Below are 27,815 nucleotides of genomic sequence, written 5' to 3'. Positions count from 1 at the left end.
GACCTAAACTGTGCTTTCCAATTCATTGGCAATCTGTCCTTGCACATTTTTTCAGAAGGACAAATGACACTGAGTACACTTTGTGCTAAGTTGGTTAGTGCCTGAAGGAAAGAACGTGGTAAAGGCAGTTAGTTATGTGAGAGGACAGCCTTCACGCAGGTACTTGGACATCACAGCTGAGTGTGTGAAAACATTAATCATCCCCCTCCTGTTCCACCCTTCTGACAGTCATGGTAATTATCACAGTCGCTCAACATACACAGCTGTAACTCCTGTTCAGCTGACACTTCTGTACCACGCCATGTGTGTGAATTAACAGCATACCTAAATGATAAGCCTAACAGGGTAAGGTCAAAACTATCGTCACAACACGTGTGAGAGACAAGCACGGCAACGAACAGGAGAGGGGCAGACAGAGGCTAAGAGGATAAAGAGATATGAGGAGAACATAACGGAGGGAGAGAGAAAGACTGTGACAGGAATGTGAGAGGCAGAAAGTATGAATCAGCAAGAAGAGAAGACAAACACTGTGAATATGAGAGAATGAAAGGAAGGAAGCAAAGAAAGCCAAGCTGACAGGGAAAGATTTGGAGTCTTAGGAACAAGCTGACCAGTCTTGGCACATGCTTCACTGCAGCACCACAACAGTCAACAGTAAACAACGCTGCCTTAACGAGATGATGCTGATGTCAATCACTGGATCACTAACGGCAAAGGCACCGCACCCGCTGGCAACCAGGTTGTAAACATTGCTTAGCCATACTACAAGCAAGGCAGAAAGCAAGGTGACTGCATAATCAGGTTTTGTAAATGATAATTAAGGAGTGACGGACTCCTGTGCAGAAATTTTCTCACCTTTTTTTCTCTTGTTAATACTATTGTTTCCTGAGCAGCAGGGGTGTTACACTTAATTTTCTCAGATATAACATTAGCTTTAATTTCTCTTCATGTACCACTAGAGCGAGAACTGTGAGATGGATGTTGATGCTTTTAAAATCTTGCTATAAAAAATGTCAAACATCATTATGCCGGCTTTTATATAATGGGAGGCCTGATGCAGCCAAGCAGACATACACATGAGCACAGACAGATAAAATAGCACAGTGTATACTGTGGCTCTGTCCCTATTCATTAAGGCTTTCTGCCTTCTGGTATAGAAGTTCAGTGACTGGAGTTTGTCTCTTTTTCCTCTGATTATCTGGCTAGTTTATGGAGCTCTCACAAAGCAGTCAGGGGAAAAAAATAGCAGACATGTTTTTCGAGGAACTCCTACAGCGTGCCATGTTTGCTAAACTGCAGAGAGCAGAGAGATTATACTGAACTCATTAGTGATTCCACAACTTAAATGATTACACAGTTATACACAAAAGCAAAGGTGTTCAATCTAAGCCATAAACAAATGCCTGTCCCTAACAAACATCTGTCCATAAACAAATAAATGTGCTTATATACTTCAGACAAAGCTTTTTGACTGCACAACATCCTGAGTCACCCATTACTTACAATTTACAGTAAGTGTTTTGCTCAAAAATTAAATTTCCACTCATTAAACAAGTGGCACTTCCCCTGTCAAAATACTTACAAGGGTACGACACTTTTTAGTTAGGAGGTTATTTTAAGCCTTGGTTAAGAAAACTCTCAATATTTCAAGATGACTGAAGTGATTAATTTGGGCAGTGTTCCAAAATAAATATGCATCATTTTGGAATAACACTGCTGTGTTTGTGAATAGCTGAATCAACTAATTAAAAGTAAGTGTTTTTAATTTAAATAAAACTTAATTTAAGATTTAACCCTTCTTTAGTCTTTTCACAGAGTGCAGACATATTTGAATATTTAACCCATACATCACTCATATCTCACAAAAACAGAGGATGCAACAGCACTAACCTTTGCATTTCTGCGCAGGCTCTTCAGAATATTTCTCCTTTTGGGGTCTTCACTCTCTTCGATGGAGTTGTCTTTCTGGGCTCCTCCGTCATCCTGGCTAGCCTTGGGTGGACCGCCCATCTCATCATCACTGCCTATTGAGAAGCTCGTCCTGAAACTGCTGAACTTGCCAAGCCGTTTGGATCGGTCTCTGTAAAGCTTGGGCTTTACCCCGATGGCGGACAACTTTCTCCTGCGCTCCAGTGAGCTGCTATCAGCCTCACTGTCTGAGCCATTCCCCCCAGCACTCCCGTTGGAGTGACCCTTGTTTGCGTTGCGGATGGTGATAATCTTGCCCTGTGTGCTGTCATGAGGGACAGAGTAGATATTCTCCTCCTCTGTGGGTCGAGGTTTGCTCACAGCATCCATGGGCTCTGCGTAGTCTGAGGGGTCATAGCCACCATCGCTACCTGGAGCCCAGGTGACAGCTTGGGGCAAGGAGCGGCGGTTGGTGCCACCCTGCTGGTCCATGTAGGGGCCGAGGTTAACCTTACGGACAGGCTTGGGCTTCACTTGTGGAGGAACCTTGTTGTTCAGCTTGCTCTCAAAGGTGCTAAGCTCAGAAATGACAGAAAAGGTATCACTTGAATCCAGATCTGGCAGCTTGAAGGTTCCCAGGTGGGAACTGAGACTGCCATCCTCCCTCAAGGTAGGGTAAGGTGGTGATGGTTCGATATCATCCTCTGAGTCCATGAGAATGTTAACTGGACTAGGAGAGCCACAGCGAGGGCTGATGCTCTCATTGGTACATGCCTCTGCCACATTGTCATACATGTGTGTAGCCTCAACAATAGTGCGCTTCTCTACCGCCTCCTTGAAGAAGGACTGGAAAAGGTCTATCTTATGAAGGCCCCCCACTACCCCACCATGTCCACATATTACTGTGTTAAACCTGGCCTCTATTTCATGGGCCAGTTCCTCTCCCTGACTGACCTGCTCCTTAGCTGACTCTGAGTCCGATAGCTCCATCTGGCTCTCCCCTACTGCTAGCAACTGGACTGGGATGATATCTTGGACCTCACACAGAAAAGCACATAATGTCTCCATAGAGGCCTTGCGGCGAGCAGAGTAAACTGCAATGTAGCCATGGACGAGCTTGGTCTTGCGGAGCGAGAATGAGGAATGAAAGGAGAGCAGTGACAGCTCAATATTCTGCCTCTGACCTCCTATACTGAGATCCAGCAAAACGGAGGTGCCACTGCTGAGGCTGGAGGCAGGACGACAATGCTGGGGTAACAGGAAGGGAGCAAGGAGCTGGTCTATGTCATATGTGTCACCACACATCAGGCACATGACTATCCTCAGGTCTGCCTCTAGCATCGGCTGGGACTGAGAGTCTCTGAAAGCAGAGGATGGAGGGGGTAAAGGAGGGGAGCTGCTTCCCACACTCCTCCTTGATTCTAAGAGGCCCTTGAGCATCTGGTTGATCTGCCTCTCATTGACGTTGCGACCGTATCCCATGCCTGGAGAGGCAGGGTCTAGGTAGGCACACTGCAACTTTCCAGCCACCTGCTGCCCTTGTTGGATAAGAGTCTGAGCTGTCTCCCCTCCAATGTCTCCAATGGACCCCACCCCCCGCTTGGTGACCAGAAGGAGGGACAGCGGGAGTTGGGCTAAGCTGTTTTCCCTTTCCCTTCTGCTTATAGTTGATTCCCTAAGCTTCTCTAAACTCTCGACAACATAAGAGAGGGATTCCTTTGAGTTGTACAAACACAGGCAACCATGGGGTGTAAAGGTTGGCGTGTGGAATGAATTGACTGGCAGACGTACATTGCCCTCTATTGGACGAAGGGCTAACTCATACATCTTGCCATCTAACACGTACCGGTCGTCACTGGTGCACAAGGCCCTTATCTCATTTGCCATTTCTCTGGCTAGCCCATCTTTCCCTAAGATGACAAGATTTATCCTTTCAGCCCTCCCCAAATCCAGTCTTGAACTATCTGATGATGGGTAGCGGGTAGGGAATCTAGAGGCCAGGATCTGCTCTATCTTACTGTCCACACAGTGGGGGCTGTTGGGACAGGTGTCCTTTGTAGGATGGTACACAAAGTGGATATGTTTCAACACCAGAGCATCCCTTTCTGCCTGCAGCTTCTGTAGGGCTTTAAACCTTTGTTCCTCTCCCAACACCTCCTGAATGGCTCCCATTTTCTCTTTACTCGGCTTTGCATCCACTTCCAGCTCGTAAAAGAGCTCAGAGTATTCAAGAAGCAGCTCCTGAAAGTCCTCTTTGGCTCGGTCAATGATTTCCTTCTGGTGTTTGTTGTAGATATCCAGATATTCAGCCTCATCCAGCCACTGGTAGAAGTCTTCATTCATGATGAAGCTTCGGGCCTCCTCCCACGGTTTCCCTGGTGTGATGAAAGGAGAGACACTTAGCTTCTCCTTGAACTCCCATCTCATCTCAGCCCGTTTGCGCTCATTCCTTAGCTGCTCCAGGTGGGTCTCATAGATAGATTCAGCTGCGGGGGTCTCCAGGAGGTCTTGGGGAATTCGATCATCCTCCATGTTATCAATGTGTGGTGTGGTCTCCCAAGGGGTGTCATCTAGCACTACAAACCACTGGGAGAAATCTCTCTTTGTCTCCAGGACTTTCTGAACCCCAGACCAGCTCAGGTGGTCTATCTCATCCAACTCTGGTAACAGTACTGACAAGGCCTGTGGTAGAGTACTTAGATAGACCTTCCTACGTTTCTCTATATGTTCTTGTTTAAGTCTATGCACATGCTGCTGGAAGAGCTTCTTGGCTTTAGCTGTCCCCTCAAGGAAAACATAGTCCTTGTACTCAGGGGCAGACTGCATGCGGCGACTGACAGTGGGCCATGTCTCATTGTGATTCTTCACAATTCGGTTGACCAGCCACTCATAGCGGTCTTTGGCTGAGGCAATCTGTTGACTCTGCTGTTTCAGTGCCTCAAAGTAAGGGATGATCTTGGGCTTTCCCCTACTCTTGTCTATTAGCTGAACCAGTGTAAGAAAGGCTAGATCAACGTTGACATTAGAGCGTGCTGATGTTTCTACCACCTGTAGGTTCTTCTTGGCTAGGGCAAAAGTGTGCGAGTCTTTAATATAGCGCTCAACTCCTTCATCACATTTGGTGAGAACCAGTACCACAGGTTTCTTAGTTTTGGCTAGCTGGTTGTACAGGTTGGTAACAAACTTCATCTGGTCCTCAAAGCTCCGGTTCATACCCCTGCTAACATCCACACAGAGTAAGAAGCCATCCACCACAAGCTTGCCTTCAGGCATCTGCTTCTGCTCAAAGTCCTGCTCCAGTCCCAGCTGGTCTGTGCAAAAGTACATCAGCTTCTCAGCCGAAGCCAGTTTGGTGGAAGCCGCTCTCTTAATGTACGGCTGGAGCGCCGTGCTTCTGTGTGGCTGGAACGTCTGATCATCAATGAACTCCGTCTGCTCCACCACATTCATACGGCATTCAGGCCCCTCCTCCAGCATTCGCCCGGCCTCTCCCCAGAACAGGAAGTGATCATTGTTCACCACACGGCCTCCAAAGTCACTGGTGCTGAGAACGGAGGTGTGGTCTAGATGGAAGTCATCTGCACTTGGCCGGACAAAGCGGTTACACAGGCAAGACTTGCCCACACCACACTGGCCTTTCTCCTTCTCCGTGCCGGACAGCCCAACCACGACCAGGTTGTAGGTGGGTGCCCGGACATCTTGCTTTTTGGCCATCATCATCGCTGGCAGAGGCTCATCCTGCCATGCTGGCCACTAGCTCTAGGGAGAGGAGAAGGCTGCCAGGAAAGGAGGGTTTCCATGCAAGAGGAGCTCACTGCGCTGGGGTTTGGTCCTGCATGATAGAGAGAGACAGAGAGAGAATGGGAGATATAATTAATCTGGAGACATACAGAAACATACATTCCAATGACAGGCTTTAGTATTAGAAAGCTATTGTGTCTCATCTAAATTCTTACAGTGTGCCTATGTACTGTTGATAATGTTTAATCTGTGATCCTATTTCTCCACTGAGTGTTTCCTGAAAAGATTGAGGTCAGTGGCAAAGCTGCTGGAATGCTGCACATTACTTAACCCAGCTGTAGCTCAGTAAAAGGCAATTTTTCCCCATTTAACTCGTTTAATTTTTATACTGCCAGGACTTCACAGCTAACAGTGGTGCCTTCCACATTTCCTTCCTATGTTCGTTGAGTCTCAGTATGTGTTTTGGCTTATTATCCCAACATCTAACACTATGGTTGGTCGTCTCACTGCCAGCAGCAGTAGAATAAAGTTATGTGGGGTTTTCACTATCGCAGAAAACAGACACATGAACGTGCACACAAACACACGCACCACCACACACTTGTGAAAACAGGCACACTAAGCTCCCTGCACCCCAAATGAAAGACACACACAAGAAGATGAAAGCAGATAAGCGTTCCAGAGCTAAAGTTACTAATTGGCCAACTAGGGAAAGCCATCTGCATTTTAAAAGGCTGCATTGCCTGTTGGCTGACTCATCTCCATCAAAAACATGTTTTCCTATGTTTCTCACTATACAGCACTCTGCAAACAGATCAGAGTTGGCTGGTGTACCATCACTAATGTCTCAACATATTTACCTACAGTACAGGCAACAAACTGGTGCCGTGCTGTCGAGAAATAGCACATACAAACACATATAGAGGCTTAGTTGGCTGGCCAATCTCTGTATCATTTATTCCATTAGTAGATCCGACCTAAAAATAACGAGGGAGAGGATGAGAGATGGGGGATGCTCTTTGTGGAATGGCCCTCTTTGACAGCATAATTTGCGAGGAACAAAAATCTTCCAAGACAGCTAGCACACAGACTTGCAGTATGAGACCATCCCCTCCATGTCATAACTGAGGCGTTAATGTAGTAAAACAGACATTAAAACCACTATTAAACATGAATAGCTCTTTTGACAGAGAGCACAAAAGCAGACAAAGCCTTCGTTGCTGCTGAATTGAATTTGTCAGACAACAGAGAACTGTGGATGCGCAAAGATGAACTTCAAAGCCCAACATTGCCCACCAGAGGGGGAGACAATAAAAAGGAAATGGTAGGAGGAGTAAGAAACTCACTACAGTGGAACACACTGTAGATAAAAAAACAGCTTCACACCTGCCTTGTATCGACTACTGCATATACTGTACATTTCCGAGTTTTACTTGAAAGCTGAGTGCCACTAATCGAAGTTCAAAGCTGACAGTTATGGCAGAGCCTTGAAATCCTGAGTTTTACTAAAGCAAATTCCAATCAGACTGTGCATTAACATTTGAGAGGCGAGACCTCCCCAGTGCTGCACCAGGTGTATAACCAAGTGCCAGCAGAAAAAGGAATCAATATCAAAAAGAATGTCTGGTGTTTTGATATTTGTAGAGGAAACATGCATGAAAAATGGATCAAGGCACTCAGGGGTAGACCTGTTCTCTGTATTAATAAGTTGTAGTGTGTGTTATGCTCAGCCAGGCTGGCTGGCCGATACTTTTGGAATAGGTACAGTACAGGCCAAAAGTTTGGACACACCTTCTCATTCAATGCGTTTTCTTTATTTTCATGACTATTTACATTGTAGATTCTCACTGAAGGCATCAAAACTATGAATGAACACATGTGGAGTTATGTACTTAAAAAAAGGTGAAATAACTGAAAACATGTTTTATATTCTAGTTTCTTCAAAATAGCCACCCTTTGCTCTGATTACTGCTTTGCACACTCTTGGCATTCTCTCCATGAGCTTCAAGAGGTAGTCACCTGAAATGGTTTCCACTTCACAGGTGTGCCTTATCAGGGTTAATTAGTGGAATTTCTTGCTTTATCAATGGGGTTGGGACCATCAGTTGTGTTGTGCAGAAGTCAGGTTAATACACAGCCGACAGCCCTATTGGACAACTGTTAAAATTCATATTATGGCAAGAACCAATCAGCTAACTAAAGAAAAACCAGTGGCCATCATTACTTTAAGAAATGAAGGTCAGTCAGTCCGGAAAATTGCAAAAACTTTAAATGTGTCCCCAAGTGGAGTCGCAAAAACCATCAAGCGCTACAACGAAACTGGCACACATGAGGACGAACCCAGGAAAGGAAGACCAAGAGTCACCTCTGCTTCTGAGGATAAGTTCATCCGAGTCACCAGCCTCAGAAATCGCAAGTTAACAGCAGCTCAGATCAGAGACCAGATGAATGCCACACAGAGTTCTAGCAGCAGACCCATCTCTAGAACAACTGTTAAGAGGAGACTGCGCCAATCAGGCCTTCATGGTCAAATAGCTGCTAGGAAACCACTGCTAAGGAGAGGCAACAAGCAGAAGAGATTTCTTTGGGCCAAGAAACACAAAGAATGGACATTAGACCAGTGGAAATCTGTGCTTTGGTCTGATGAGTCCAAATTTGAGATCTTTGGTTCCAACCGCCGTGTCTTTGTCAGACGCAGAAAAGGTGAACGGATGGATTCCACATGCCTGGTTCCCACTGTGAAGCATGGAGGAGGAGGTGTGATGGTGTGGGGGTGTTTTGCTGGTGACACTGTTGGGGATCTATTCAAAATTGAAGGCACACTGAACCAGCATGGCTACCACAGCATCCTGCAGCGACATGCCATCCCATCCGGTTTGCGTTTAGTTGGACGATCATTTATTTTTCAACAGGACAATGACCCCAAACACACCTCCAGGCTGTGTAAGGGCTATTTGACCAAGAAGGAGAGTGATGGAGTGCTGCGGCAGATGACCTGGCCTCCACAGTCACCGGACCTGAACCCAATCGAGATGGTTTGGGGTGAGCTGGACCGCAGAGTGAAGGCAAAGGGGCCAACAAGTGCTAAACACCTCTGGGAACTCCTTCAAGACTGTTGGAAAACCATTTCAGGTGACTACCTCTTGAAGCTCATGGAGAGAATGCCAAGAGTGTGCAAAGCAGTAATCAGAGCAAAGGGTGGCTATTTTGAAGAAACTAGAATATAAAACATGTTTTCAGTTATTTCACCTTTTTTTGTTAAGTACATAACTCCACATGTGTTCATTCATAGTTTTGATGCCTTCAGTGAGAATCTACAATGTAAATAGTCATGAAAATAAAGAAAACGCATTGAATGAGAAGGTGTGTCCAAACTTTTGGCCTGTACTGTATATGACCTGGGTATTATGGTTAATTCATAGCCTTCTCTTTGCAGGCTCTCTTATAAGTATGTTTACTGCGTGTGTGTTTATTTTCCTCTCTGTATGCTTGTGTGTGTGTGTGTGTGTGTGTGCGCGCACCAGATATGAACACAACCAGTGGGAAAACAGTACAGTACACCCAGCCTAGACTTGCCTAGCCTTGGCTCGATGAGAAGAACTGCAGGTGTGGTATCTATAGAGCTGGAGTCAGCAGGTTAAAAGCGCACCTGTGCCCTGACCTAGTCATGTTCACATTACAGAGCAGACAGCCTCGACTACAATCAGCCACAAAAACATAACCTGCTGCCCCTGGATATGGTCCGCTGGCCAAACAGAACTTGCATCCAGCCTGTTAATCATCATTTTTTTTATATACTTTATCTACATGATCCCACCCACCAGGTTCACAGGAATAAAAATGTGATGGGATGTCCATTCACTATGAAGCCTGAAAATAAATACCTCTAATGTCTTGTGGAGCTGATTTATCAGCAGTTACTTACTAAATAATTACAATTACGTGGTGCAGATCCTTTAAAGTCAGTAATTTACTGTAATCTAAATTGTGTATACCAGTATTTTCTTTTCATTCTCTCTCTCTCTCAGGTAGGTTTGTGAGCTCTGCTATTGGGAAGGTTGCGGTGAACTGCATCTCTGCACAGACTGAACTGTTGTGACATGCTTGAAGTAGCTGCCTACTGAGCTGACAGAGGGTGTTACATACAGATAAGTACAGAGGCTCTGGTGCAGACCCACATTAGCACAAATGACCTATATGAGTTCACACATTAAAATGCACACATGCATATGCACAGTGCACACACACATACACACACAGGCTGCTTGTTTATCCTATGTAATAGCCTGGTGATGAGTGTGTCATGTGTGAAATAGGTCATGTTTGTGACTGGTTGTGAGAGTGTCTGGATTAAATAAAGTCAAGCACTCCTAAAGTCCCTATGGACCTGGAGGCTGGCCAGGCTCAACACTCGCACAGATGCATCGCTAACATCTGCTTCACTGACCCCACCTTTCTTTGTCTGAGAATGTTCTTATGTGTATGCAAATCTTTAAATTCATACACTGTTTGCGACAGTTATACTTGCTGCAGTAGAGTGCAGGTAAGCGTGTGTATGTATGTGACAGAGAGCTGGGGCATTTTTGCAATAACCACAAAAGAAATGGCAAACAAAAGAAAATAATGGACTTTTTTTCCTGGTGTGTCCGAGTGACATGTCAGAGCGAGAGGCAAACAGACAGCTCAGAATTCAATCTTAGGTGATGTGAGGATGCATCAGTTTAAAACACAGCAGCAGATAATGGAAGAAAATAAAATGCCTCATGAGACTGACTGCTCTGCCCGGGCCAAACTGACAGAAACATGGAACATATATGACATTACAACTGCACAATTCAGCTTGTTTCAACAGCCTGTCTACTGGCAGTCCAAGTGCAACATTTCATACACAATAGATCGAGTCATTTAGGGAATACATTTCCTCTTTTCGCAGACCTATAAAGACACCACCGCCTGAGCTAAACTAGCCTTATAGTGCGGCAGTCCAGTTACTGAGCACTCAGACAGCCAGTCTCCCAGTTCACCCTGAGGCCTGGTGTCTGGTGCGCATGTCCAGTCACATACCACTGTCTCGAGGCCCAGGGCTGTTTAGGGCTGAGGCAGAGATAGGTTAGGGCCTGCACTGCATCTGCCTCTGACCCTGAAACATGAGGGTAAGCAGAAGAGGAAAGGGAGAGAGAATAGGAGGAGATGCAGGAAGGAGTGGAAGACACTGGGAGGGGGTGGGCAGAGACAGAGGGTGGGAAGTTAGTGCACATGGAGAGGATGGGGGTGTACTGGAGAAGAATGGGTATGAGGGGAAGGGGAGAGAGGTCAGTGGCCTGGGTCATGTGAGCTGCACATTGGAATCCCCTCAGGGAAGAGGGGCAGGGTGTGGCGAGGCCTGGATGAGTTAAGGGTCAGGGTCTGACCTGTCACATCGCTCTCGCCCTGCCTAATCACAAACAGCATTACAAGCAGAACATACCCAAATACCACATCTTCATCTCCCCATTGCTTTTTTCCCTCCTTATTTTTCCTAGCAAGAATTTCCCAATCTATTGGTTTAAAACTGTCAAAACACACCCAAGACAGCAAATCTCGCCTTGACTGTAGCAGCCCTTTCTAGGTCACTGACTGGATCAAGGACAAGACGGAAGATAGGATGCATCTGTAGGGTACTGGAGTGCAGCCTGAAGCTAATGCTAGGGTGGCAGGGCGTGAAGTTCATCATAACACGTGCTACAAGGGGCAGCGGGAAAGAGGCTGTGTTCACTGCCTGTGAGGAAAGACTGTGTAGCTTTCATGGGGTGGCTGCATTCCTATCATTACAGGGCAAAGAGGAAGAGTTAGCCAGGGAGTAATTGTCAGTCAGGCTTGTTTTGAAATACCAAAAAATCCTTATTGCTTTGACATGTTCGCTTAAATGGAGAGTGCACATGGGCTGAATGAGATAACCATGCATGTGAGCTGGATCTCAAAAGGAATGTTGCGTGGAAGTGGAAAATTGAAGGGATTAATTTTCCTAATTTAATACAAAATGAAGGGCTTTTATAAAGTCAACATATATAGAGGTACTTAGAGATATCACAGTGATCCTCTTCAAGCTATCTCCTGACACAATGACAAAACTCTCTAATTTCAGTACAGTTCATATGGAAAACTGCTAAACGCAGATAAACACGGAGGCCCACTTGCTTGCATGGTTTTCCTCTAAGCCCTCTGGTTGTACAGTATTATACACTCAGGAAGGCTGGGAGTTGACAGAAACAAAGGTCATGAAATAGTCATGAAGCAGTGTGATGGTGATGATGATGACAGAGAGGCAGCAGGGAAAAAATCTCTCTCCCTTATTCTCTAAGACACCAGGCTGGCTGGCCCTCCCTTTGCTCCAGTCCCCAAACATGTTTCCCCTCCTTTCCTCACTCCTTCTGCATGATGTCAGTCTGCAACCACACGCACTTCCGCTCTGTGCTCTCTCTTATTATTTTTCTATCTCTCTTGCTCTCACCCACATTATCCTCATCATATAGATTTTCCCATCTCCATCTGTCAAGTTTTTTTTTTCATATAAACTCTTACTCGTCTCCATCACTCTATTCCAAACCCCCCCCCCCCATTCTCCGCCTCTCTGGAGACTTGTTGTCCATTACTACAAAACTAGGGTTGTGGACAGGGGAGTGGGCTGCGGGTGGATGGGGTGGGAGTCCTTATACTGATACAGCTTCCTGCTCAGGCTGTGCTATCTTACCTGTCAAAGGCATAAACAAACATAAAAGATAGATTCTAAATATGATATGAATGCTGATGAAAACAGGTCTGAAACAATTCCATCCTTAAATACCCAAAGGTAAAAAAGTAACACACACACACACACAGATATTCAGAGCAAAGTTGGCTAATCTCATTTTCACCAATTTATTCTGGCCATGTCAAACAAACAACAGCCTGGTGACCTTCACCAGAGCATGGAGGAAAATGGAAATCATGTCATTTGTGCACAGGAGTTGACAGGTGAGGCGTAAACAGCTGCTGAAAAAAATATATATGTAAAAATCTGCCTTCACGGGGCGTCAGTGGCTTAGTGGATAGAGCAGGCGCCCCATGTACAAGGCTGTTGCTGCAGCGGCCCGGGTTCGACTCCAGCCTGTGGCCCTTTGCTGCATGTCACTCCCTCTCTCTCCCCATCTTTCACATTTGACTGTCCTATCAATTAAAGGCTAAAATGCCCCAAAATATATCTTAAAAAAAACAAAACAAAAAAAAAAAAACAAAATCTGTCTTCACAACGCTTATATTCAGGTTTACCAAGATATTTAGAAGTCCCGATGACATGATTATACTACCATCAAAAGTACCGTCACCGCTCTCTCTGTTAAACTGATACAGAGATGCTGTTTTGTAAAGCACCACCCAAGCCTAGCGTCTATGTCTGATGCACTTTCATGAGGTGCTCTGTGGTGCAGTGTATTCAGTGTAACCACTAAAACAGAAGTCATTTGTCTCATCTACGTATCACTCACCAAACAGGAAATTCAAATATCCTTGCTTTTTCCATTGACTGGATGTGTGCAGAAAACAAACACTGCTATCGCACCCTTGCTAATGCATTTCACATGTGGCCAGGCACACAAAACACACCACCGAAACCAATCCAAAAGTAAAGAATAATTGCTTTAAGAAGAAAATACTAACCACAAAAAGCTCAGCACGCCCTGGACCTTTGTCATTACACATAATACATATCTTCACACTAACGCACAGAAGCAACATTGCAGCACTCTAACAGCCATCACACATCCAGGTCCTGATCCAGGAGAGCTGGTCAGTTGTGACTGGGATTATGGACATCGTGGATTAGCTATGGCTATTTGCATCATTCCATTTGTGAGTTCACAAGTGGTGCTGGCTGTGCATTAGTATGATCCGATGGCATGGGGATATAACCGCATGAAAAAGTCACCAATAACAAATCCCCCTACTGCTCAATCTCACCACTGACACGTGTGCACAGAAACACATGTATGCATCAAGTTAATGATTAGCTGTTCCATATCTTCTAATACTGCTCCGTTGTGCATACAGTATGATGTTATTTATTCCACACCCATCTGTTATGGCCCAAGTTATCTGTGTATTATAGTTTCTAGTAACTTAAAGTGCAACGGCCATGTACCCAGGCTCTAAGTTCATTTCCACATCCTCCCTCCGCCTGGCACTGCAGAGATAGAGGACCAGTTAGTGATGGACCCCCTGAGGAGAGAGGCGGACAGACAGACAGACAGACAGAGAGAGGAAGGAAGGATGCAGGATAAGAGCACAAAAAAAAGGGGACACAGACCGTAAACAAACAGTCAACAATTGAAAAGGCAGGATATCGGGGATAAGAGAGAAGGAAGAGGGCAGTGAAGACCATATTCACAGCCTAATCTGAAATTCAAGACTATAACTGAACAGTTCAAGGAGCGGCGGCAAGAAAAGAGCAAGGTTTAAGTCAGATAAAGAGAGGATCTCGAAAGAATGGACAGCCTATTTAGAGAGTGGAAGGAGAGGGTAGAGGAGCAGTGTGTCACTGTGGTTTAACCTCTTCAACTGCACCAGAAGGCCTCACTGATAGCACAGCTAAATATATTATGTGCTGGAAACATGGACAGTGACAGCTATAAATCTGAACTACCACCACATAAAGTCGCTCTTATAAACACACACGTGTGCACAAGTACTCACAGTGCCGTACCTTCCTCGATGATAAGGTCATTTCTCTCCAGGCTGACAGTGAGCAAGTGAAAGTGAGAGGCTACGGTGTTTCTGCAGCAACAGTTTCAGCTCTCTGATCTTCACGTGAGCTTGATGTTAAGTTAGATTTGATTTCAGTTGCTAATATTTATTCTAAAATCATCTTCAGTTGTTCATGCTAACATGAGATAATGATGAATTTCTTTATATCATTTTAAATTTAATATCTTTGGGTTTTTGGCTGCTGGTGAGACAAAACAAGCAATCTGAAGAGGTCATCTTGGGGTTAGTAAAACATACTTGTTTGGGATTTGGGGGACTAAACACTGACAGTTGCGTACTCTCATTGTGCACTTTGGTACATGGTAACATTTTGCCCAGGAATTCCCTGTTCAACAGGCTATACAACACCAACGACAACAACAAGTGTTGCTTTACATGCACGGTCAGAAAAACAGACAAGCCTGTGTTTTCCTTTGGCACAAAAGCTCATCTGTGGGCCTCTGCTCTCCCTCCCACTTAATTCCTTCTGCTAGGCATGAACTGCCTTACTCCTCATTTCTTTCAGTGCCCCCTGGCCCTTGTCTAATTCTCCCTGTATTTCCTGTCTTCCTCGGTCTTAGCATGTCTCTGCTGCACTCTGTCTCTGTCTCTCCCTCTCTCAGCTCCATCTTCTCCTGCAGTAGTACCTAACCTCACGGCCCAGCCCCCTGTCAGACTAGCAGACTGTCTGCTGGTGATATTAGCATACATCTGATCCCTGCTCCCCTGCTCGAAGGCTTGTCAGCATCAGCACAACTGTATACACACATTTAGACATCCAATACAGCTGTCCTGTCCTCCCAGCCAAACTCGATGCAACAGCACAAACAAACAGCTACAACGCAGACAGTTATAGACCCAACGCAAATATGTCCAATGCAATCAACATGGAGCGGGGGGGGGGGGGGGGGGGGGGCATACTTTACACACAAACACCCACATACCAGTTTTGTGGTTAAACATGACAGCATTTTTTGCTCTCTTCTTAGAGGAGGGGGATTTAGTGGCAGTCTTCAAACCCAGCTGCTAATCTTCCACCTGAATGAGCCTCCAATTCGAACTGCTAGTGTAATTGGTTTGACAAAAACAGTGTGTGTGAGGTGTGTGTGTGTGTTTGTCTTATGTCAAAACTGGGGACGCCCTTCATCTTTCAATACCGAGCGCTGGATATCATTTGAGGAATATTTTCATACCCATGCCAGTTTTTTTTTCTTGAACAAAACAAAAAATCCCATATTTGTGTGTGTTAATATACGTGTTCATGTCTCGGTGCATTAGTGTAAACTGAAAATTGCTTCCAGCACATTCTCTCTGTTTACAAATAAAATCAGACTGTGCATAATAGATTTCCTCAATAAAAAGAGCTCGTAAAGCAGAGGACGACTCGTGTTCTCATACTGCTGTGGGGATAGTACAGCTGAAAAGTTGCCGAACAGAAACTTTCTCATCTTTACTTCCTCACCAACTACTGCAGACAAATCTGCACTCTGACCTCTGGGTGGGAAGGCTTCATGTAGTGAGAGAATGTCTCCATAAAACAAGTACAGCGATTCTACATTTCTCAGATTTTCAATAACTCGACTCAGTGACTCGCACTTATTTAAAACCACAATTCCACTCCCAGGCAAAGAAAGCCATCCACATAAAGCACTGTGATTTGTGAGCGACAGATCAACCGCTGACATTACCTTCAATTTAATTGTCATTATTAACCCATTTTCAGTGGAGCGCTCATCCTTTGCTAGAGTGGGTGTCTAATAGATGTGCTGGGTGTGTTTTCCAGATGGTGACCGAGACGGGAGAGCTGTGCACGCTCGCAGAGCGATGCTGCTGCTGCCACCAGAGTTTAATTTTTATCACTTTATCTACTGCTGCGAGGGCTGTAGTGGCCAGACTAAACTCTCGGCACCATCTTGATTGCAACAATTACTTGATTGCAGCCACACAGCGTCTATTGTTTTGTCTTAGTATGAAAGCAAGTTTCTATTGTGCGGCATACAGGCTGTGTTCACCTGTGCATTTTGCATCCCCAGCTTCCTGCTTCAGATTGGTATTGGAAGGACAGGGGAGAATGGCTGGTGCAAAATGGCTGCTGCTGCTGGGATTTGACTCCAAATACAAATTACCAAAATATACACCATCATTTTTCATTTGCAAGCATTTAGATGTGGTGGTACTCTAGTAGCAAGGAAAAATCTCAATTTGACCTTTTAACTCACTAGACTCATGAAAATTAATGAAATTATGATTAAGCACAATTAGCCATAGCCTTAACCTAGGTGCACATTGTTATATATCAATTAGAGAGCCATTAATAAACTGCACCAGCTGCTGAAACTCTGACCCCACAGCCAAGATACACTACTCTACAAATACACAGGATTCAGAGAAACTTTACATTTGAATATTTAAGTCTCTGAACTTAAAGCAACACATATCGTGCCGTCTAATCAGCACGGAATATAAGGATAATGTTGGTTAAGTCTTTCCATCTGGGCCTGTAACCCCCCAGCTTTGTATATAATCAGGTGTTATGATCCCAACAGGGAGATCTGCCAGAGATCACCCAAACTGTTACTAGGTGACAGATGGTCATCACACACACATGCACCCACACCCAACACCTACACCATATGCTCCGACGTAGATACGGCACATCTCACACATGCACGTGCCTTCCAACTTGACTGCTCTCTGCTTAAATACCAAAGTTTAAACAAACTGTGTTTTTTGTCTCTTCTATGCGAAGAGAAATTTTCAGGTGCTGCTGAATCTTGAGACCAATTAAATCTGAAAATGACAGAAATGAAGGGACTAGGATGGGCCAAGAGGGAAACAGAAGATAACATAAACCAATTTCTACAGAATGCTTGGGAAGTGTAAGCTCAGACACAGCGCTGGCTGTGAAAACGGCATATTCCAGCAGCTACAGTGCATCACTGCGAGGCTGCCTGCGAATACCACGCTGTATGTGGTCTGTTCTTGTCATGTTCTCATGTGTGGAGTCTAGGTGCTAATGGGCTGGCCTGAGCAGCAGTATCCTTATAGCATCATCGCACCCTGCCAGTATAACACAAGAAGCCAAACCAGTCAATAGGTGCCACTTCCACTTGCATCTCCAGTCAATCCCCTCAATCTTTCCCTGCTCTGTGGACAGCTAATAAAGCAGCCAGGAGTAATAAAAAGGTACGCCTGGATGCTGCACTGCCAACTGTTTGTGATTCCCCAATAGTTAGAGGCACAGCCTCGATTCAAACAACAGTTTTCGACAGAACATCCCAATACTTGCTTTGTTTGTGTAATTACTGTTTCATTGAATTGGAGACTTTTTGTACCCACAGACTGATCGACCGAGTTTGTGATGGCGGCAAGAAACAGCTCGTTATAATAAAATGGATTTGAAAACCACAAATGGGTTTTGAAAGTTCGTATTGTTTTGTAGACACTTGGGCAAAATTGTGTTTTTCATTTAGAGCGGCGCAAAGAAAAAAGAAATTATTTTCCATTGGTAAATGAAACCTTTCAAGAACTTAGGTGTCCCATATTATGAAAGAGCAGGAATGAAATGAGCTGAACAAAAGAACCAAAGTTTGTTGGATATGGACGTATTGCGAGGAAGGAGGCGAGATTCTGAATTCATAAACGAGGCAATTGAAAATATTATGGAGAGAACAAGAAGAGTTTCCAGCAAAGCAAGGTAAGAAGGGGAGAAAGAGAGAGTTCACGTCTGGGGGAGGAGAGGAGGAGGTTAACACAAGCAGCTTCTGGTAAGTGCTTAGTACTTGCGGTTGGCTAATGGTACACAGACAGGGCTACTTTACGATCGCTCATCTGCACTTCTCGCTGCTGCCGCCCAGACGAGCCTCAACATGAAAGAAATAAGCCGCTGTTAAGAAGGATAGACAACCACTTTCTCTACCTCTTTGCCCTCCACCTTCCCCACAGTTGTCTCTGCTGCCATTAAATTTTTATGCTCCTGTCATTTTCCTCTTTAAATTGTTCTCTCGTCGCTTTTTCCTCTATCTGTCATCGTGTCATCCATCAAAATCCCTCGCCATCTAAAAGCACAGTGGCATCACACTGCATGCCCTAGGAACAGGATAACCTTACAGAGTGAGACGAGTGCTTGAGATACACACACACACACCCTAAATCAGCCAGTGAGGCAGCTAAAAGAAAGGTACACAGCACGCTAAAAGAAAGAATGACACGGGGGGAAAAAGAATGAAGAGCCCCAGAATGAAGTGGAGGACCGCTGCCAAAGATGGGTGAGCCACTGCAGAGAAGGGAAAAAAAAGCTAATGATACAATTGAAAACACCTGAACCTGCCACAGTGTAAATTAAAGATAATGACTTTTTACTGGTTGCCACAGTAACCAACTGTTGGCACAAAGGCAGATGGCTGCAGAGGCTTTTTTCCCCCCTGAACGTTCCTCCCCTCCCTTCCTCTTCTTCCTATGTAGCTTTCATTTTTTCCAAGAGCTTTACTCTCTCTTTCTGCCCTCCTGTGAGCACCACCAAAATGCAATTCATGCAGGGGCAATAGAAGGCCAAACAAATAAACCATTTAAATAACCCCACACTAAAGTAGCCTTTGATTTGTCTCCTTTGTAGCAGATTCAGGTGCAGAGATGAATGAATGAATGGGATGGAAAAGAGGCGAGTAGACATAATACACTATATCTCCCACAGCGTGCTTGCGGGCTCTGACAGAGGATGCATATGTAAACACATCACCTTTAACACTCATAAAGCAGTGCATGTGTGCGCACACGTGGGAGTGTCGCCTCGGAGCTCCTTCTGCAGTCTGAGTGGAAGAAGCTGACAGGCTCTGGGGCAGCTTGTCCAGAGGTTACAGGGGTTGTGCTTGGTCATCCATTTTAAATCAGTCTCCAGACAGACACTGGAGCGCCATTACAGCTCAAAACTTTGCTGCTCTGCACAGATCTGCCTGCAGCTGCGGCAGCATTAGGGCCCAAGGCCGAGCTTTGCCTGCCGCAGCTCACTTAGCGGTGTCCACTGCCCTGTTGGTCCTGTCTAAATCACAGTCAGAGGAATGCAGCCTTTCAGGGTAAGAGTCAAGCTTTTACCACAGTCAGATAAGCACTTAGCAGGGTGCAAGATGTTTTGTAATTGTGTCTTTGTGCATGTGCATGTACAACCACAAAACTGCTTCTTTAATCCCTGTCTTAATATTCCCGTACACACATTGTAACTCTGTGAGTGCTGTGAATACACCAGTCACATTTGTACTATAATCATTTTGCTTGTACTTTTGGTGCTATGGAAAATAGAAGTAAGAAAATAAAGATGTGGAGGGTCTATCTGCACCCCAGTGAGAACAGTCACACTACAGCTATTCAGCTGTTTCACTACCCATCACCCATCCCTGTGACATGTTATTATGGATCCCACTGCGTGCTGTGATTGGCTAGTACTTGTCACACTGATGCATTGAGGTCAGACACTGTTCCTCGTAGGTCAAAGAGGTCAAATTAAAGTGGTAAATTTATGAGAAAGAACTCACAAATGTACTGACAGAAAGTCAGGCGATGTAGTAAGAAGTGGTGGGTGAACAGTTCAAGCACAGGACTTTCACACAGGAGACTGGGCTGTGAGTCAGTGTTGGCTTATTATTTCTAGACATAGGTTGTTTTTTTCCCCAAGATTATTTTTTGGGTGTTTTTGCCTTTATTTGATAGGACTGTTACACGTGAGGGGGGAGAGAGAGAGGGAACGACATGCAGCAAAGGGCCACAGGCTGCAATTGAACCCGGGCCGCTGCGGCAAGAAGGAAGCCTTTGTACATAGGGTGCCTGCTCTATCCACTAAGCCACTGTGCAAAAAATAAATAAATTAAAAAAATTCCAAAGTATATGAGCTTATATAGCTGTTTTGTGTCTTAACAGGCCAAACTATTACTTTCAATATCAGATGATGTGGCCACCTCTGAGGCTGAGAAATAAAGCAAATGCTGGAGTACCAAAAACTGCAGTTCCTCTAACGGCCACTTGAGGCTGGCTCCAAAACAGAGTAAATCCCATAGACCTCCATGTTAAAATGCCCAACTTAACAGCTGAAATAACATGTTTACAGCCTGGTACAATAAACAGTTTTGGTCTCTGTAGAGAGACTTTCACGACAACTGTACAGGGGGTAGATTTCTTTACAAGACACCTGCTTACTTTTTATTAAGGTCCAAAGTTACACATATTTAAGGGTGGGGCTGACTGAGTGACAGGCTGTCTGGGAGGTGTTGCTACCAGTTGCTGCAGTCTATGAGTCAGATCCACTCCTCGCTCCTCAATAGCTCAAGGCGCTCATCCAAATATGGTCACTTCTGGCTCCAAATAACCAAGATGGCGACAGCCAAAATGCTGAATTTGAAACTTCAAAGCACAAGTCCAAAAACCAATGGGTGATGTCATGGTAGCTGCGTCCATTACTTATACAGTCTTTGACTGGAAGCAGGGGGAACCAGCTAGCCTGGCTAACTCCAAAAACCAACTTAACATTTCTGTTTGTTTTACAGATTACGCAAACAAGATACAATATGTTAATTGCTAACTTTGGAGGTGCCAGTGAGCATATAAAGCTGTATAATTTAAGATAATCACCCCCTGGCTTCAGCTCTATCATTAGCACATGTGGTATCGATCTTTTCATCTAAGTCTCGGAAAGAAAGCAAATAAAGGTATTCCCCAAAATGTCAACTACTGAATATTTATACATCTTATATCTAAGGTCATATCCTTAGACAAAACTAGCTCACAGTTACATATGCATGCTTTTATGGTCAGTCAGTCCAGCCTTGAGTCGACAGTTGTTTCTTCCTGGACTAGAGAGGGGCTGTCCCCTCCCAGAAACTTTTGCCTGTGTTGAAAGCGGCAGCTGGAGGCCACCAGCAGTCACAAGAGTCTGAATTAGAAGTCTGGATCTGTTGCGAGAGGCTGTGGAGCAGAATGGAGCCTAAGAGGCTGCAGACTAGAGGAGAAATCTGAAGCTGATACACTCCGCAATCCTGTACAGTTGGTAAAATGTAATGAATATAACGGCAGACCACAAGCGCAGATGCAGCCATATGGAAAAAAACACTATATCGATCTTGACCTCTGTTGACCTCCTCCTCCTCATTTCTAAAACTTCCATATATACTACATTATTTATTCTTTTTCAAACTAGTTTCTATGCCCTGCTCCCTCTCCAGGCCTGAAGGAAGAAAATGTCTCAGGAAAAGCCAGAGGGAGGAGAATTAGACCATTCTCTCTGCTGAAACAGGAAAGCAACCAGGTTGGATTTTAAAGCAGTTCTCTTGGCCCTAATCCAGGAGTTAACCCCTTACCTCCCAGCCCATAAACACACGCACTCACACGCACTCTGTTAAATTCATTCCTACTTAGCAATGATGCCAAGTCTCTTTTCCACCGTTCTCTTCCTCTCCCCACCCATCCCCTCTCTTCCCGGTGATTGGCACTGTTGCTCCTCACTACCTCATATCCCTGGGTTCTCGTATGAGCTCACTGGCCAATCAGGTTCGCTGATATGGCTCCAAATTTCTCTGACATCACAGGCCAGAGGCAGGCAAAACAAGGATCCCTGCCTTAGGATTAAAAAAAAAAAACAAAAACTGTGCAATCCTTCATGCTGCTTTTTGCTCTACTGCCCTTTGTCTTCTACAATACATGCTAAACTTGGCTTTTCTGGCCAAATAAAAAAACATATAAACAGTTAATAAATGGTTTATAAAAAAAATGGGGACATTTTTAAGTGTAAATTAATATATCTGACAACAACTATAACTCCTGCTGTGAAGCAAATGGTGTAAAAACAGACAATGACAGACAACATGATATGACACAATTGTTATATAAACTGTCTCCATATTTTATATGAAGGATGCAACTGAACATGTTGGAGAAAACTAGTAAGCAGACCTTGAGTGAACCTTTTTAAATTACTGTCGTTAAGGTCAAGCTCAACATGTCTTCATGAATTTTGTGCACTGTAAAAAGCAACCCCTGCCTGTGAATGACTTGTACATATGACATGAACTGACATTATAATGCACTTAGATTGCTTCATGTGCATAACTGTTATAAAATATTATGACAGCAATGTCATACAGAGGCAGTATGAGGTTGTGAGATGTGTGACATCAGAAATGTGGACTTCAGCACAGAGAGGATTTTGTCAAGAAGAAATTAAAAGACAGATGAATTAAATTAAATATTTGTGGCAATTAAGACCTCACAGATTCAAATTTAAGGCTATGTAATAACCCTTATGGCTATATACTTATGAAACAGATATTAAGAAATTTTAAGGACCTGCAGACACCCTGTTATATGTCATTATTATGACATATAAACTATGTATTATTAAGAATTAATACACTGCTCATGAATGCTAAATAAGGGGATTAAAGTTAAGTGTTGCCAATTTGGACTTTTTTCGACCAAACAGAGCTGTGATAACCCCACAAGAGTATCGCTGAAATAAAACCAAAGAATGTCTCTAAAACTTCCTGTCCACAGCACAGAACCAATATTACTGCAGCCTCTGCACTTGGGAGTGTTTCAAATGCAACACCAGTCTCTTTAAGTGCTGACGTCATCTTAGATAACGCTAACCTCACAAAGACACACGAATGCGCACACCCAGCTAGACGTACCATCTTTAAGCCTTTCTAATCCTTGATCTCAGACAAAGGAGGGGGCCACTCACACACACGCAGTCTCACACACCCCACCTGTCCCCCCACTGAAGATGCAAGTCTGTCTACTGATGAGTGCAGGCTAAGGTCATTACTGTGATTGTCGTGTGAAGGTAAAGAGGGATTATTTTGCCAGCGTCCACTCAACACACATCAGGGGAATTACGAATCTCTTTTGTCTTTATCTCTCTCTTTCTCTCACAATCTCTCTGGCTCACTTTGCCTCTGTTTCTTTCTGTCCTGTCTCCATGGGGATTTGAGCAGGGAGGAGGGCGGAGAGGGGGGAGGAAGTGAGAGCCAGTCAACAAGTTTCTTTTTTTTCTTTTTTTTTTTAAATATCAAGAGATAAAGGAAGTATGTGTGAGCTGCGTGTGCAAAGCCTCGACAGGCACAGTGACCAAATGACCTTGAGTGGGCTCATTCATAAAGCCAATCTACATAGCAGGGGGGCACAACCAAACATCCAGACGTGATAAAATCTACTGGGAGAAGGGGGGAGACCGGAAAGAAAGGAATAAACGAATTTAGCCAGATAAAGCCCTGTTCCTACTGCACTCTGGAGACTTGCTGCCATGGCGGTAGAAAGGGGAGAGAGGAAGAGAAAGCATTAAAAGGACCTTGGAAGTGGAAGAAAGAGAAAGTGGCGTGTTGAGTCACAAACCGAAACCTGCTACTACAGCTATTCACAACTTTATTACAGAGAATAGATTCATTTGGGAACGTCTACACAGCAGCCAGAGGCATTTCTTCAACTTTTCTATTTATAAACACTGATTTAAAACAATGTACCTACATATTAACTCATAGCATCCAATAACCTTTAAAATCCTTCAGTGGCTGTAGCAGCAGATTGCTCCTGGCTCTCTTCCCACAGTCCACTCTAATGTTTAGGTTTTCAAGTGAGGCTCTTGCCTCAGTAGAAACAACATGTGATAGAAGCTAAATCAAACTCTTGGCACAATCAGGGAAGTATGGTAATGAATGAGCAGAATTAAATAAGAAGAAATTACAGATAAATGACACGGCGAGGAGCAGCATGGCCAATTTAAACACAATCTGGCACTGTCCAGATTGGTAAATATTGCCCCGTTAAAATAAATCTACTATTCTTTCTCTGCTGCCTATTAAAGCCTATCCCTTCATCTCCCCATTAACTGGCCTGTCAGGCTGTCTGTTTGCTGGGCCGCGCTACACAATGACATGTTTACCTCCAGTCAGATTCCCATTTAGATCCTTGAAGACACACAGGAAGGTGAGAGCAAGTGTGTGTCTGTGTGTCCAACAATAACATTAAGCCTTGCTGTAATTTGGCATTATAACCTGTGATGTTAAATGAGTTTAGTGTGACTCCTGTCTCTCACCAGAGTATCATTCTTGGAAATCCAGGAGGTCATAAAAGCAGCAGTGGTTTAAAATGACAGGTATCCTGACTGTAATGCGTCAGGTAGGTGTAGGGCTTTATGCAGGGGGGAAAAATCAATTCTAGATGTATCGTACTTCTCTTTATAAATATTATATCTCAATGCAGAAAAGTTAATAACTGGAAATTTAAAATCCAATTCGCTATGATTGCCCTTAACAATTTTGTAAAACTGGGCTTAGATGGTGAAACCATAGCCTGTATAAAATATAGATGTAGCTATGGTGACTTCGCCCACTGCCTCGTGGACTGCCATTCTAAAGCGTTTCAGCGATTGCCATCTTGGTTCTTTGGAGCCAGAAGTGACCATATTTGGACAAGAGGGTGGAGCTGAGGAGGAGCAAAGGTTGTACCTGACTTATATTGGCAACACCTTGCGGTCAGCCTGTCACTCAAGCTGCCCCGCCTTTAAATATGCATAACTTTAAGCCTTAATAAGATGTAAACCCGTGAGTCATATAAAGGTTCACCTCCTGTACAGCTCTCATGAGGGGGGGAAAGTACCAGGTTTTTTGTACCAGGCTGTAACCTTGTTTATTTCTGTTGTAAAGTCAACGTGGATTCTATGAGCCTTGACTTGATTCTTGAGATAACCTCAGTGGTCATTTAAGGAACGGCAGGTTTAGCCGCTTCCCTGTTGGCTCAATTTTTCAGCCCTGGAAGTAGCTGCTTGGGTGAAACGAAACAGACGTAAACATGTGCATTGTGTTTGCGTTCTAAGCTAGACTGCTTCGTAAGTTCTGGTGAGGTTGGCTGAGCGTGAGCAGCCACAGATGGATATAACAGAGAGGCACACTTCTGTTTGTGTGATGGTTCTTTGCGATGCAGGGAAACATGTAAGCAAATGTAACCTTATAGTTGACACACCTCTTCCATGTTACTACTACTGTATTAAAGGAGCAGTGTGTGTGATTTAGTGGCATCTAGCAGTGAGGAGTGCAGATTGCAACCAGCTAAAACTTCTCCCATGTGCGAAAGGTGAACTCCCCTTTAAGATTCTTTCGGCGTTCGTTGTTCAGAAGTTTGTCTCTTCTAGGCTACTGTAGAAAGATGGCGGTGCAACACAATGGACTTGAGGATTCTTATTTTCATGTGATTATACACTAAAGGAAACATACTTAATTATGTTCCATTTATGCCAATATATTCCCTAAATCCTATACACTGGACCTACAAAAATGCTATGTTTTTAAAAAAGCAAGAAGTCATACAATAAGTCATAAATAAATCATGTCTAGAATTAAAAAATGTTGATGCATCAAGATGTATCAATAATCATTTTATACTCGCATCATAGCCCTCTGAATCAGATGAGATTGTGAGGTGCCTGGAGATTCCCACTGTTACAAGCTACTACATACAACATGCAAATTCTGTATCACGCCATCCTCCTCCTGCTACAAGGACACCAGTATATTCAAATCCAAGGATAGAGACAGGATGTTGAAGAAGCTGGAGCATGGTGAGCACACAAAATCTTGGGATTTGGTGATGTGGGGATGCAGTGCCTCTTCAGTTCTGTTTGACAGGCTTTCAGTATCTTTGCAATATCAACAAAGTAAAGCTGCAGTAAAAAAAACAAATATATAAAAGGTACACAATTAAGGCCCACCTGATTTCCAGAGACTGTCTGAAATGTGGGCTGCAGCGCCGAAGACTTTCTCATGCGCTGTATGACCAAAGAGCAGCCAAGTCTGGATCATAGCACTTAACCCCGCCACAGTTAAGAGCCCCTGCATCCTTGGTTTCACAAAACTCCTACATTTTCAAGGTCTGCTCTGCTTGCTTACATCCCCATCACAGCAAGACAGAAAGTGGATGCTTTGCAGAAAGTAAATGCAAACTCCAGGAGAATACCTCTGTAAGGCATGAACCCACATTGATAAGAAGTTTCAATAAACTCAACTTTACACAGCATCATTGAAAACAAACACTGGCCCTAGACACTCAGAGTGATGCCTCCCAGACCATAAACCCAACCATTAATGCACAGTCGTGCTGTACTCTCATTGGCTCCCCTAAAAACCAGAGCACCTTACCAGGACACGGTGTCCTTAAGAGCCGTCCACATATGGGTAAGCTTCCATATAAAATGTTGTAAGTGTTGTTACAGACAACTGTATTTACTTCCTCAGATGCAGAATGTAACAGCTCTGGCGACGTCACCTTACTGCTGAGACAGAGGAAACATATAATAAGCCAGGATGGTGCCGTCCCAGTTTTGACTGTCCAAACTGTGGCCAATAAAGCAAACATTTAGGGATCAGTCAAATCCAACCAACAACCAAATTACACATGGTTTGTCCCTCTGAGTGTCTGCTGGTTAGCCATGGCCTTTGTGTCCAACTGTTGAAGTCATTACCAGCAACAGGAGTATTTTTCTGCATTTTTTGGATTCCTCACATTTAAATAAAACATGGAGAGTTTTCTTTAAGCTCAGCCATCACATATTGCATGGTCAGGGAACCATTTACCCTTTATAGAGTATTCCTGTTTTTTCTAGTTTCTAATGTATATAAAGACTCAAATACACCAAACTGACATCTAAGAACTAGTGGCAATACAGGTCGACCACTGCATCACCTCAGGATGCCTGTGTCTCAGCCACAAAGTTGCACCTACACACACCGCGAAGACAACAGCCAATGGTCAACTAGCACATACGTTCTGCACCTGTGTGAGCAGGTGCCCGTAGTCTGTATTTGTCATTAAAAAAGGGAAACCAAAGAAGACCAAAAGGGACTGATTCAAGATGCTAGTTAGCCAGTTAGCACATTATTAACCCAACCCAATGTTAAAAGAACAACGTTACTGTGTGCTAACAAACAATTAGACAAACCATTTTAAACTGTTTGTGCTGTAGAGCTCAACGGCTAAAAAATAATCTAACCTAATATAACAACTTTGTTTTGATCTCACACCCTCTTGAATTTAGCCTTTTGTTTACTTTCCTCACTTCCATTTCTTTTCTTGTGCAGTGACCCAAACTGCCAATCAGGTGTAATTTCAGGGGGCTCTAGTGCCAATTCAACATGCTGAATTGGCCAAAAAAGGCTGATTATTGTGGGACATACCACACAAACTAGGGCGACAGACGCTCACGGATGCCCCCACATTGATCAATGGCCGACGGCTTGGTGTGTCAGGACCCTAAAACTGATTTGAATGGTATGGTGGATGTGCAAATTGTGTCCAGTATGCTCTGGGAGCCAAAAGCCTGTATTCTAACTTATGTCATCCCCATACTATCTGCTTCCACACCCTCTGAACACAAC

At 44.2% G+C, this 27,815-nt stretch overlaps 1 protein-coding gene across 1 annotated transcript in view; it reads right to left on the bottom strand.

Annotated features, from left to right (window-relative positions):
- The window catches only part of arhgap35a (Rho GTPase activating protein 35a), a 73,067-nt gene that overhangs the window by 20,381 nt on the left and 24,871 nt on the right, over positions 1 to 27,815 (bottom strand). The window contains exon 2 of the mRNA XM_033631648.2: positions 1,891 to 5,740. Coding sequence (XP_033487539.1) covers positions 1,891 to 5,628 — 3,738 coding nt within the window. The 5' untranslated portion in view covers positions 5,629 to 5,740. The remainder of the gene's footprint in view (positions 1 to 1,890; positions 5,741 to 27,815) is intronic.

This window comes from Epinephelus lanceolatus, chromosome 4, assembly GCF_041903045.1.
Source record: "Epinephelus lanceolatus isolate andai-2023 chromosome 4, ASM4190304v1, whole genome shotgun sequence".
Taxonomy (NCBI): domain Eukaryota; kingdom Metazoa; phylum Chordata; class Actinopteri; order Perciformes; family Serranidae; genus Epinephelus; species Epinephelus lanceolatus.
This window is presented reverse-complemented; position numbering and strand designations above follow the sequence as displayed.